General features: G+C 41.0%; 1 protein-coding gene across 3 annotated transcripts in view; it reads left to right on the plus strand.

The window, feature by feature from the left end:
* LOC108719851 (MAGUK p55 subfamily member 7) overlaps positions 1–14,329 on the plus strand; it is a 216,991-nt gene that overhangs the window by 180,849 nt on the left and 21,813 nt on the right. For all 3 annotated transcript variants that reach the window (XM_041567396.1, XM_041567397.1, XM_018269077.2), the window contains 2 exons: positions 737–907; positions 13,332–13,412. In XM_041567396.1, the coding sequence (XP_041423330.1) occupies positions 737–907; positions 13,332–13,412 (252 nt within the window). The remainder of the gene's footprint in view (positions 1–736; positions 908–13,331; positions 13,413–14,329) is intronic.

Here is a 14,329-nt window from a genome sequence, read left to right on the forward strand (position 1 = left end):
GGAAGATTCAGGGAGACTGGTCACCTGGCGACTAATCGCCGCGACTTTGAGGCGACTAATCTCCCTGAATGGCTTGCTGGTATCTCGCACCCGCTAGCGCTAAAGTCGCCTGCGCCTATTCACACGCGCCGATACGTTTTTCAAAGTCGCTCGAACGAGGCAATTTCGAGCGACTTTGAAAAACGTGTCGCTGCGTGTGAATAGGGGCAGGCGACTTTAGCGCTAGCGGGTGCAAGATACCAGCAAGCCATTCAGGGAGATTAGACGCGGCGATTAAGTCGCCAGGCGACTAATCTCCCTGAAATCTTCCCGTGTGGCCTAGCCCTAAGGAACATCTTCCTACACTGATAAAACTCAAATGTTTTAATTTTTTAATGTTTTAATTTAATTATTGTAAATAAATGAGGTTAATTATTTATTTAGAAGGCAAATGATGTCTGTAAAGCTGCCTGATTGCCCAGTTGTACCTAAAGTCTTGTTTTTCTCTGACTGTCTGGGATTCATCTCAGCGATCAGACGGTGAATAACTCACAGCTCAGTGGGTGCCTTTAAACTGTACATAAGTAAAAGCAGTCAGGGTTATATTTATTGCGTTAGCCCCGCAATGATTTCTCTGCTGTTAACGTTTGTTAAAATATTTATGAACATGATATTTCGGCAATCGGATTGCCTGGACAGAGCAACGGCATCCAGCCTTCCAGCGGTTTTGATCTCAAAAAATGTGTTTTCGTTTCAGCCGGGTTTAGAAGAAGCTTTCGTCTCAGCAGGAAAGACAGAAAAACAAATAAATCTATGTACGAATGTAAGAAGAGCGACCGGTACGATACAGCAGATGTTCCGACCTATGAAGAAGTGGCTTTGTATCAGCGGCAGCCTAATGAGAAGCACAGACTGGTCGTCTTGGTTGGTGAGTACGGAACTTTGCGTAAGACTTGTTTTCTGACGAGACGGAGTCGCTTCGAGCTCCTCCTGTGATGTCGAAGGCGTGTTGTTGCATCTGCTAATAATTTTCTAGCATGTTCCCGTGTCTCAGTCAGATATTTAACATTGGATCATGGCAGGTTTGGGTGGTAATGCAGCCAACAGAATGTCACATTGTAGCTTGGAAGCTGCGGACTAAACCACAAATAAGAGCCCTCAACTGATAAGCAGTTTATTCTACTTAAAAATGTGATTAGGTGTTGAAACCCAATCTTAACATAATAAAGTGAGAAAGTTTTCCCAACACTTAGTTATCTTTAGTGAGGCATTTTCTGAGTGCCGAGCTTGGATTTAGGGATATTTTCCTCAACAACACTCCGCAGTAATCTCTTCAAAAGCGTTGGGATGGCCGCAGAAACGACCGGTGAGATGGAAATAATTAGTGTTGTGCTTTTCAGATTTTTCTACTCATTTTTATTAAAAAAGAAAAAAAAAAAGAAAACCAACTCAGGATAGGAAAGTGAGATTTAAATAATTTGGTTAAATATCTAACTGCCTATTAGGGAACAAGCTTTGGTATATTTTCCAGTATTGCACTTGGCTTATTAATTATGATTAAATCACAGGTCTTTTGTTATGACTCACGCTTATCAACTTCAAAACTGTCATTTATCAGGTTTTTGCCTGTAGGTCTTTTGTTATGACTTACGCATATCAACTTCAAAACTGTCAACTGTCAACTGTCAACTCCCCCTTTTCAGGAGTTACCAGATGCTGGGCTCCTATTTACTATTACTATTACTACTATTTAGCATCTTCCCAATTTCAGACGATTTTCTAATCTATCAGGAGACTTCTGGGACTGGGAAAATCTTTCTGAGGCATCAAAACTCACAAATTTAAATTTAAATTCTTATGTGGGATTTATCACTAGGCTTGGGCGACTTTGACCAATTTAGTTTTGCCAAAAACTCGCCGCCAGCGAAATGTCACAGACGCCCATTAAAGTCTATGGGCATTAAAAAAATGTTGACGCGCGATGACTAGAGTTGCCACCCGGCCGGTATTTTAACGGCCTAGCCGGTAAAACACCTGCCAAGGCCGGGGCTGGTATTGCAAATTTACCGGCAATGCAATTGCCGGTAATTTGAAATACCCTTTAAAAAAAGCCCCTGGCCTGCCCCCAATTCGAAAATAACTTACCTTTTTTCCAGCGCTGTGCGATGTTGCTCCGCCCCTTTTAGTGTCACGCCGCGTAGCTTCGCTCCCTTTTAAGCGTCACCCCGCGTAGCTCCGCCCCCTTTTGTGCCCGCCCCCACTGGCCGGTAAAATTTTTTAATAAAGGTGGCAACCCTAGTGATGACAGACAAGTCTATGGGCGTAGTTTCTGCGGGGAAACAAAGAGAAAAAAATCGCCCATCCCTATTTATCATGCCTCGACCCTGGAAACAGTTCTAATTCAAATATTTGCCACCTAAAACCTGCCGAGTTCATGTACAAGTCAATGGCTGAGGTCTGTTGAATCTGACATTCAAGTTTTTTTTGGGCGGAAAACTCGATTCGAATTTAATTTGTCTGGAAACGGAATTTAGCAGCCATAAACCAAACTGTACGCTCATGTTTCTATCTACTTTGTTAAACAGATGCGTACACTAACATGAAAACTCCGATCTTGGACCACTATCCCCTTAAACATAATCACCAGTACATTAGAAGAGCCATTGGAGAGTTCACAGGTTGTACTTGAAAAAACAACATGTGGATTATTTCCCGTACCTCTGCATTTAAATGGGCCCCTTAACGCACTGCTTCCATCTGGATTTTCTTTATAATATGCTTGGATCTCGGTACCAGGGGCCAGAGCATTAATCAGGCTCGGAGTGCGCCATAAAAACAATTTTGAAAATACAAATATAAAGGGCTTATTATAATCATAAGCTCAAGCAAGCAAAGTGCTCAGTGAAATAAGTAATATGGCTTTTGTGCTCTAAATGAATTCTCCCCAAACTGGCAAGATGTCTGTCTGCTTTGGCTGATTGGGAAGTACACTTGGTGACATGCCCACAACAGGGAGAAAATCTGGGACAAAATAGAATGGAGTGTGCAGTGGAACCAGATGTACCTCATTGATTTATATAGTATGTTAAAAAAAAAATCCATAACCCAAACTTGCACAGTAAGCATATTTGCTTAGAGATGGTCATGATTTCTTCAAGAAAGAGTTTGATTAGTAACTGAGAAGTGGACTGAAACTATGATGGGGTAGAGGTTGGCAAATGGCCTGTATTAAGAGTAATGGCGACTAGGAACTGGCCAGGACCGGGTTTGCTGTGCTAGAGTAGTGTCTAGAAACGACCTGGACTGAGAGGAGATGCTAAGCCTCAAACTTCACCAAAATCTGCTTTTGTTTCAATAACTTTTAAATGATTGAATTTTGTAAAACTGTTTTCGGCAGGTCATACCCTTTTTTAATATAGTGAACCACCTTTAATATTTGCCCTATCTCCTATCTTAATGTTTTACATATGGTAATGTGTTCTATCACTGCCCATGGCTGGGAACAATTCCTAGTCTAGAGCTGCAGCTAAAACCTGCCCATTACTGTAAATTCTTAATAAACTAGATAAGTGGCTAAGAAGTGGTATGGACTGATAGTAATTGCTGTGCTAGAATAGAGACTGAGGACTGGATGGTACAGTGAGTAGTTTTCATGCTAAAATAGTGAATGGGAACCTGCCAGGACTTGAGGGTTGCTGAGAGCTCTTGAGTCTCTACTCAAGTTTACCAACTATTCTCAGTCCAGGCCACTGATAGGATAGGACAGGGGTCCCTAACCTTTTTTTACCCATGAGAGCCACATTCAAATGTAAACAAAGTGGGAGAACAACAGGAGCATGCACAAAGTTTCAGGGGTGCCAAATATGGGCTATGATGGCTATTTGGTAGACCCTATGTGTACTGGCAGCCTACAGGAGGCTCTATTTGGCAGTACCCATTGTTTTTTATGCAAGAAAAGCTTACCTTCAAGCCAGGAATTAAAAAATAAGCTCCTGCTTTGAGGCCACTGGGAGCAACATCCAAGGGGTTGGTGAGCAAGATGTTACTCATGAACCACTGGTTGGGGATCAATGGGATAGGACCTCATATGCATTATATTGTGTAGCTGTGTACATGAGCCTGGGCAAATATTTAAGGTGGCCTACCACTCTCTTGGATGTTAGCTACAGTATGTACTTGCCCGAAAATGCTTCTCCATCGACAATAACTGAAATCTCTGGTGGTTAAAAATACACATTGCAAAGTCACCCGAAGCTTCCTCCTAAGGCAACTTGGAATAACCAAGCTTTGATTTGTATGCTACCGCCATAGAAATCATATAATAATAATAAAACATAAATGACATGCTAATTTGCACGCAGGAGCAAGAGAACTCTTTAGTGTAAGGGTCTGGCCACACGGGCAGATTTGTGGAGATTAGTCGCCAGGCAACAAAGCTCCGTTTCTTCGCGGCGACTAATCTCCCCGATCTGTCTTCTGCCGGCTAAAATGTAGATCCCCTTGGGGCAGGCACACGGGATGCTTCGTTTTCCGAAGTTGCCCATAATTACCTCTCGAGGAAACTTTGGGCGACTTCGGAAAGCAAAGTGATCCGTGTGCCTGCCCCCAGGCGATTTACATTTTAGCCATAGGAAGGCAGATCGGGGAGATGTCACCGCGAAGAAGAGGAGATTTGTTGCCTGGCGACTAATCTCCCTGAATCTGCCCGTGGCCAGACCCTTAAAGTCAAATTGATAAAGAATGGCAATTATAAATTGAGCCAGTCATCTGTAGAACATGTGCTACAGAAGATTTAAGCAGGGGATGCAAACTATGGGATCAGAATTGTCCATGCAGGCTACAAATGAAGCAACTTGTGTTTTGGCGTTATACAGTACACCATTGTACCTTATATAATGGCATTGGTTTCAAATGGTTTGATAATTATATATTTAAGTGTTTTAGGACACACTGAGCCAAATCAGCCAATTTTCTCAACTAAGTTTGCACCGTATGTGCTCTCCGTGCATTCCAAATTGTAGGTATCTGCTTAACTGGACCTTTTGGTAAGACAAAAAAAATTCTAAAAAAAAATACGACTTTTTGAAAGCTCAAGTGGCACTGTATAATAATGTAACAATCCGCATAATCCATTTTTAAATACCTTAAATTCATTGTAATTTAAAAATACATTTGTGCCATTTTTTCTTTATAATTTTGTCCTGCAACTTTAGGGTCAACTTCTTCCCTTATCTATAACACAGGGCTCAGTGGAATGTAATAGAGACGTTGCATGCAAGCAGTGTTAATATCCATGCCTCTTTTATTCCATATTCCCATTCTGACCAGTAACTAGGTGCTCTTGCTATATACTATACTATACTTGCTCAGATTTAGCTGAGCAGGTTATTACAATTTTTCATTAATAAGCGTTACCAGATCCTTTACCACCTAACAAATTAAAGGCCTCTTAAGTGTTGTCACATGTCAGAGACAACAGCTATAATAAAGGGCACATCAAATGAATAGGTGATAGGGAATGAGCTCTCGGTGCAATTGTCAGAGGATAAAGTAACTCGCACTGTATTTCCTTTCAGAAAAGTTGTAGTTCATTAAAAAACACTCGGCAATTAAAATAATATGTGCCGCACAATGAAGTGCTATATCATTCACATGATCCAGCGGGAAAGAGGAAACGCTTCCCTATAATGCAATATAGTCAAAGGCAAAATCCAGCAGTCGGTAAGATAGCATTTCACCGTTGATCTGCGTTATACACAATCCCGGGACATCAGTTTACAAAAATAGAAGAGTCAGCTTTTTAATCTAAGACGCAGGTAACCATATCAACAAACACAAGGCATAGATGTAAGGGCCAACGGAATGTAAAATATATGTTGCTCCTACGATGGTCTTTTTATGCAGAAGCTGTACATTGTATGTTTGTTGTTACTAGAAAGGTTAATATCTTCAAAAAAGGTTCTTAATGCAGTTTAATAAGGAGAGATAGTCATTGTATAATACATTCAGCATTCAGGCAGCAGACTGTGTAGTCTCCACTTTTCCTAAACTGCATATTCAACAGAAAGTGAGACATGCTGTTGGGTAAATAGAGCCTGGGTCTGTTCCGGGCCTCCTGGGATACAATGTATTGACCAGACCGGAGCTGCAGACAGATGTTACGAGCACTTTCTTAATTTTTTTTCTTGATGGTTGCTCATCCGTGAAGAAAAATATCCAAAATGTCACTAGTGAGATTTCTCGTTGGGTAAGCAAGCTGTGTGAATTGGTACTTCTCTCAGTTGTGCGCTGGTCAGAATCACTTCACAATCCTAATGTTCTATAAAGCATATAATGGTACACGTGGCACATTTCAGCAGGCAGGTTGCCTCCAGTGGCTCTCAATGCCATAAATGGGAATGCCTGAAAGTGCTCATACTGTTGCTTCCAGCCAGAAAATTCTCATTGAAATGGGCCGTAGTTGTTCTGGATAACATAACTTGTTTGTGTCTAAAGTGGCTGGACTTGCTTGTCACCCCTTCTTGCCGATTTAGGGGAAAACCTATGAAAAATACAGTCAAGTCAAATTCAACATTTGAGAACCTTCAACAATTTAATCTAGAGGAAGAGAAACAGAGCTGTCTTGTTTTGCCCCAAAGTGGCAACTGCATTGCTCAGTGGATCACGTTTTTTTTCCTCTACTCTTATCGTTTTTTTGTTTTTTTTGCTCTCTTAAGGCCACACTAGGCGATAGCGCCGCGATTTGACTCGCGGCGACTTTTCGCCGCGACTTTTAAGCCGCAATCGCTGGGGAAACTTTCGCGCTGGCGTCTATGGGGAATCGCGAAAAATCGCCAGCGTAAAAACACACGCGGCGATCTTTTCTCTACTGTCGCTCGAAATTGCCTCGCTAGGCGATTTCGAGCGACAATCAAATCGCGGCGCTATCGCGGAGTCAAATCGCGGCGCTATCGCCTAGTGTGGCCTTAGCCTTAGCCTTACTATCTTTCCTTGACATCACTTTCCCTTTTTAAAACCTCCTTTTGTTTTTCAAGACATCCTCTCTATCATTTACCCGTAAGTCTTTGCGTTACCTCCTTCTCTACATTTCTGTTTCTCGTCTCTTTCTTAAATAGTCCTAGTTCTCATTTTTTTTTTGTGTGTTTTTTATTTCTTCCTCTTGGCTCAGCAGAGACTTTTACTTGTGCCCCCTGCATTTCATGAGTAATTTGTCAGCCCAGAACACTACATTACCTAGCTTCTCAGAGCTCCATGGAACATCATACAGATATTACCCTCAGGCCCAGATTTGTGGCAAGGCCACAAAGGATTGGGCCAAGGCTGGCATGCCACCCAGCCGGTTCCCGATGAGCACAGCTCCCCAGCACTCCGGTGCAGTCGCACATGCGTGCTCACACCAGAGGGGGTAATGCGGGTGCTAGGACCGCGAGGCTCATTTATTGTAAACAGTCTCTTGTGCCTTAAGTAGCAGTGAGACCCCTTTAATGTATCCAAAAGAATTTCAAAGTGCTCCCTGCAGTTCATCATTGTCCAAGTGACAACTGCTTTGCATTGCCACAACTTTCATGTGTCCATCCCTTCAATGCCTCTTCTCCAATGCAGTGAATAGTTATACACAACCCACCAATGCTGTTTATTATACTGTATATGCATTGTGTTTACATAGGTATGCCAAAACCACTAAAAGTATATCCCCACACCCCCTATGATTGTTCATGAGTTGTAAACATCTTCCATTTCTCTCATCTCCTTTGTTCCACCATGTGCCCCAGACATATTTTGCACAAATAACTCTATATGATGCTTTCTAAAGCAGTTAAACAAGGTCATTAAATACAGTTTAAGCTGTCATTGGTTTTCTTTCAACAGACAAATGATTCATGGTAATATATTTATACATCTACTGCAAAAGTACAATGTATGTGTTGGATAATGCATAGTATACAAAAATGTATGCTTTATAAATCCATTTACATTTATTTTGGTACTGCGGCAAAGCACTGACAATATTTCATGCTATGGAAAAATTGGAATGAATTGCATATTGAGTGTTGGTTGTGCAGAGGGAATTATGTATTTAACAGAAAGCGGAGGCATGTAACGCTCTTCACTAAAGTTCTCCCAGTGGACCATGAAGGAGGTTAAGGGTTGCCGTACCCGAGAAGAATCAGATTTAAGACATAAATGCTACATTCCTGCCTGTTGGGTTTTGCTTCCAGCCTCGTGCTCTAGCGCTTGTTTATATTAAACTGAAGTCTGTTTTCATATCGTTGGAGTTGGTCCTTCGCGAAGTAACGACAGAGTTAAGGGGAAAAGAAAAACGGGCGAACACTAAAGTTTGTGTTGTCCCGCATGTTTATTCAAATGTATTCAGCCACTTAAAACGAGGTTTGTCGAGAACGGTGTTTCCTGTGGCTTCGACATAGAGAGGGGCCTGACTCGTTCATTATGAAGCCACCGCAGCTGAAGAAATACCTTTGAGTTTCAACACGTTTGAAGCAGGTTAAATAGAGCTATTAATTCCGTAACGGAAGCAGAGAAAGGATAAAATGTTTTCTAATTGGACGGGAAACATTATCACCTGCATTACTTATCATCTTTCAGCTCCCTGACATTCCCATCTTTGCAAATAACACAGGAGAACCTTGTGTTTATATTTCATGCTGCACTATTTTTGTTTTTGTTTTGTTTTTTAAAAAAAGGAAAAATGTCCAGAAATTGTGATGTGACTTCCCATGGCTATAAATGCTGAAGTCAAATTCATCTAATGATACTAACAGATTGATTAGCCACGTATTTTTGGCATAATTTAAAAGAAAATAGTTGGTAAGCTGTAGGGAATGCTTGATGAATTTATTTTACACAGTCTTCATTTTTTATTTTCTCACAATTCGACTGATATAGAATCGTTTCTCTACAACTTTTTTCCTGCTACAAACACCATGCTCCTATCGTGAGTTCCAGGCTGAGTTAATTGAACTAATGTTTTTTAGAAATCATTCAGTAGTATTCCTGAATACAGATATTAACTATTCTGTAATATGAGAGATATTGTGCATGCTGTTTTTTCAGCACCTGCATTTTTGGTTTGATTTCTTCACATTTTTCATATTTGTGCATCTAGATTGCTGTCTCAGCTGCTAAAACCTGACTTTTTTCATTAAAGGAGAACTAAACCCCAAAGTTAAAAAACCCTACCCCATACCCTACATAGAATTCCTTCCCTCCTCCCCCCCAGCCTAGTTGCTACCCCAGGAAAATGCCCCTAAGTCTTTACTTACCCCTCCATGCAGATTCTGTCCAGCTGAGTTCACGGGCGCCATCTTCAGCCGCTTTGGTAATCTTCAGAATGAGACCAGCACTTCGGCAATTTTTATGAATTTCGGCGCATGCTCAGTTGTAGCGGAAAAGAAAATTGATCCAACTGCGCATGTGCCACAATGCCGTTCTAATTCCGAAGATTGCCGAAGAGAATAAGATGCCTCCCGTAAACTGCTTGACAGAATCTGCACAGAGGGGTAAGTAAAGACTTAGGGGCATTTGCCAGGGGTAACAATTAGGCTGGTGGGGAGGGGGAGTTTTTTTTTAAACTTAATGGTTTAGTTCTCCTTAAAACTCAGTCAGCCTTAGTGCCAAGAATATATAGTACAGCAAATATGTTCACCACAAATCTTGCCCTGATTGACCTTCAGGCTGGGTAGGTGTGTCTAGCAGAGGAGATAAACATTTTCCCCAAGTTTTTCCCTAACTGCTGTTCATGCTAACCCCCCCTGCTGCTACTCCACTGGCCAGCCACATAGTTTGGGAACCACTGCTCCAGGACAGCTTTTGGTTGTACCCCAAACCTATTGGAAGATTCTCATTAGATGAAATCCAGACTATGTGACTTTAAAGCAAAGGCGAGCTGAAGGAGACCAGTCTTTGTCTGCTCATGTTTCAGGGAGCAAGTTAGGTTCCAGGTTAGATTAGGTTCAGTATTCAGCCGTATCCAAAAATGATAGATTCAGTACATTACTAGTCAAAATAAAAGTTGTGTGATTCTGTATGTATTTTGCTCTGGGACATGTGGCTTTTATAAAAATATACGTTTATCGTATCAAACTCTGTAAGTAAAGCTTCACCTCTCGGTGGCGCTTTGAACAGTTCCAAAAAGTACCCAACTTTCTGAATTGGAGATGAAATCAGTCTCTGGAATTAGGAAGCTCAGTGGATGAGCAGATGCTTAAAGGGTTTTGCATACAGAGAGACATCATTATCTTCTGAGTTTGAGCATTATCCGTGTGTCCAAATGTGGTGATTACCGAGGAATTAAATCTAAACTTAGATTAATATGGTAATATATAGGTGACCGCTACTAGGATGGAACTAAGAAACAGGCTTTGAGCCAGAAAGATAAAAATGTTGTTATTTTTTTGTAGCCAATATTGCAGTTTCTTAAGAGAAACACAGCAAAACATCCTTGCTATTGGTCAGATGAACTGTCTCATTGCTAATACCAGCTCTTCAATTAACTGACTGTGATCTGAGAAACACTTAGGAGAGCTCCAATATTGCATTCAAACCAATAAAATTAATTTCACAACTGTATTTACGAGTTCTCTTCTTTTACAGCCCAATATTTTTCCATAAACACTAATATGCTCTAGTTCTCTTCTGCCTACATTGGCTTCCAGTAACTGTTAGAATGGAATCCCGATTCCATCCGCTTGACTTGACCAACCCCATCGGAAAATATATGGCTGTCAATGGCATTAGTCCTCAATAAACACCACTGAAATGTTCAAAATATTGTCTTATTAAAGTAGGATTAACTTCCACATCTTATTTTTGACAGTCTATCCTGAAACTTGATCCGACAGAGACAAAATCTTTACATTCTTTATTCTACTCCTCCCCTCGTCATGTTTTATAAGTCATGGAGCTCTATTCTATTTCATTTGTTACATTTTGCTTAGGGCAACTCCCTTTAACTTCATCATGACTTTTGGATGCTGAAATTTTTAAATTCATGTTTTTCACGTTTTTTTGTGCTTAATCTCTCAAATGTGTGAAACTGGAATTCCAATTTGTGAGTTTTTAATTTGAATTTAAGCATTCTGCTTAAGTAAACTTCCCAGAATAACAGGGTGATTTTTGAAAAATTGCTGTCTAACCCATTGCTTTTAGGGATTAGCATTTGGCCTTTGCTCCTGAGCTCATGAACTGAATGTGACAGGGAGTTGTGCTTATGTCTTGGACCACTAGACCCTTCCGCTGCTATTTTTATATTGTGTGTTTTTTTTTCTCTAAGTGACACAACCCAGAGCAACATATATTTTAGTTATTTTAGGCATAGAACATAAAGTGCCTTGCGGTGGAGAGAGATTCAACGTTTCTTCAGAAAGAATATGACAGTTAAATATAACATTGCAGTCACATTGCGTAGGTGTTAGAGCCTGGTCGTCAGTGTGAGCAGAGACACACTTATTTTCTTTTTTCTTTGTTTGAAATAGACCTTTTATATTGCAATGCAGATGCCTCCTACAAATTGCTGGTTAATTGAGTTCTGAGGTGCTAAACCTGGGTCTTACGAGTTCCAGAACATCTTTACAGTGTCTTGTGTGCTTGTAATGCGTTTCCCCCTGGCCAGAACCAAGCTTAGGTGAAATCATCACCCTAACCTGCTTCAAGAAAGTGACCCGAAATCTCAATCCAATATTAAATTTGGAGGGTTCACTCAACTTTGCATTGGGTCGTCTGCAATAACAGGCTTTATAGTCGCCTGTGGACCTCCGGAGCACGGTGCTGGTTAGACATGGACAGTTTTATAGGGCGTTCTTCTGAGCAGCAGACAAAGTGAAGTCAAGCATCTTTATAGTAATTAGTGAGCTGCTCCAGGACACCTTTCAGTGCTGCAAGATATTTTACAAGGATTCAACAGAAGTGTCTTCTGACACCGAGCCAAACACATTGAGACGCACGCAGCCCAGACATGGGAAACTCTACAACACTCTAAGCTGAAATAAAATACATTTTAAAAAAAATTAAGAAACCCTTTTTCAAATATTTGAAAAACAATCTACACAGTAAATGCCTAAATAGCATATAGCTTAATTAGATGAGCCCCACAGAGGATCATTCCAGGTATCTCAGCCCAGCACCAAACCCAAGGAAGATGATTCGTTTTGTACATTCAGCCATCATCATGGTTAGTGATGGGCACAAATTTGTGGCAAATTTCCGCGTTTCGCCGGCAGCAAATAAATTTGCGAAACCGAGACAAAAATAATTGCTGTGCATCAGAATAGTCACGAGCATAAAATTGTTGCGCGTCAAATTTTTTCCGACGCCCATTGACTTTAATGTATATGGACAAAATAGTCGCGGGTATAAAAATTGTCACTCGTGTAAAAAATTGTTGGACTTCAAACTTATTTTGACACCCATTGACTTCAATGCGTTACGCAAATTTTCAGCTGTTAAGCAAAATTTTCGGTAATTTTTTGGCAAAGCAAGATTTCACAGATTTTCCCATCACTAGTCATGGCCTCTGCTTGGATTCTGTGCTCCTGGGGCCCCTCTTGTGACCATGTTTATGTGACTTGGTCTGGGAATACAGTTTAAATGCATAGCACCCATGCCCAGAGCTAAATCCAGTGTTGGACCCAAAAACTATTAGACCAGGGGCCGACTAAAAGAATTTAGACCAGGGGTCACTCTCAGTACTATTATTCTTCACTCAATGTCTTTTCTCCTGGTTTCTTTTCTTTACTTACTATAATCTATTATTCCATCTATTTAGCCTCTTTGTTCTACTAGAAATAAGGAATTGCCATGAAATAGGCCAAATGTTTAGCAGCATGAGGGCCCTCCCGGAGTTTCCTAGTATACCGGTGGGCCAGTCCGACACAAGTCAGTATAAAAGCAATATTCCCTGTGTTGTACAAGCAAAAGTGTACACAAGCCTGTGCAGTTAGTGAAATTGTTTCATCATGCAGATAACAGGTGTAACATATGTTGGGATAGGTGTTACAGGTCCTATGTAGGTATTGCAGGTGGCACCTTTAGGGTCAGGGCACACGCTCAGATTCGGGGAGATTAGTTGCCCAGAGACAAATCTCCTCTGCTTCGGGGGGCGACTAATCTCCCCGAACTGCCTTGCGCCGGCTAAAATGTAAATCGCCGACAGGATGGCACTTCGAGCGATTCGTTTTCCGAAGTCGCCCAAAGTTTCCTCGTGAGGCAACGTCGACGACTTCGGAAAACGAATCTGAGCGTGTGCCCTGACCCGTAGCCTTCCCTAGCCACCCTGATATTGAACTTCCCTGATCTAGGAGCTCCTGTACTAACAAGTCTTGTATTTTATATGGCAGGACCAGTGGGAGTTGGTGTTAATGAACTGAAGAGGAAGGTGCTGATCAGCAATACCCAGCACTATGGAGTTACTATACCACGTAAGTATTCCCTAGCAGACAGTATATGGTCTGTGCTGCTTCTTACTATTCCAACACTGTGCCACGAAACAAATATTTACCCAGGCTGCTGTGGATGTCCTGTAACCCTCTAGCTGCTGTTTAACCACAACTCTCCAAAGGAACTTTAAACACAGACATGTGCGCCATTACCATTTTTTAAGAAATGATTTAACGATGACATTGATTTATAGAAGTCAAATTACGAGTGCCTTGTTTTGTACAATATATTAATATTTTGCATGGCTGGATATTAAATAGACATGAAGATTTAAAGGGGAACTTAAGCCTCAGAAGAATAAATATTTGCCTATTTATTCTACTGTATATTAATACAGGGGAATGCTGATTTCCTTTTAGATTACATTATGTTTTCTAGTGACGTTTTGCTTTCTCCTCAAACTCCCGCCATGACTTCCCAGTCTCGTCTGGGAATTGACATACTCTAAAGTCACAGGGCACTTGAGCAGAGACCAATCCAGGACCCAGAAGGGAGGCTAGACAGGCTAGATGGCTTAATACAAAGGGCCACTATACTCTCATGATTACTGTTTCCTTTCCATTTGTCTAATGGAAATATTAATAGCAAAATGTACAGTTATTTCCCTCTAGTTTTGTTTCTCTTGTTCCCTATGAAGGTGTAACTGACGCTGCTTGCATTTTCCGTCTTCCCTAAATTGTCATTGTTTCAATTTGCCTCCATTTCTTAGTATTCTCCCTGACAGTTTCTGTTATATGATTTAGTCCCCTTATAAGATGCTAGCAGGGATTCTATCCTACGGGGCATATTTATCAAGGCTCGAATTTGGACTTTATAAAAACTCCCATAAACCCGAAATTCAAAAAAAACGACCAATTGAAATTTATAAAAATTATTTTTGAATTCTTTAAATTTGGGT

Source organism: Xenopus laevis, chromosome 6S (genome assembly GCF_017654675.1).
Source record: "Xenopus laevis strain J_2021 chromosome 6S, Xenopus_laevis_v10.1, whole genome shotgun sequence".
In the NCBI taxonomy this organism is placed as follows: Eukaryota; Metazoa; Chordata; class Amphibia; order Anura; family Pipidae; genus Xenopus; species Xenopus laevis.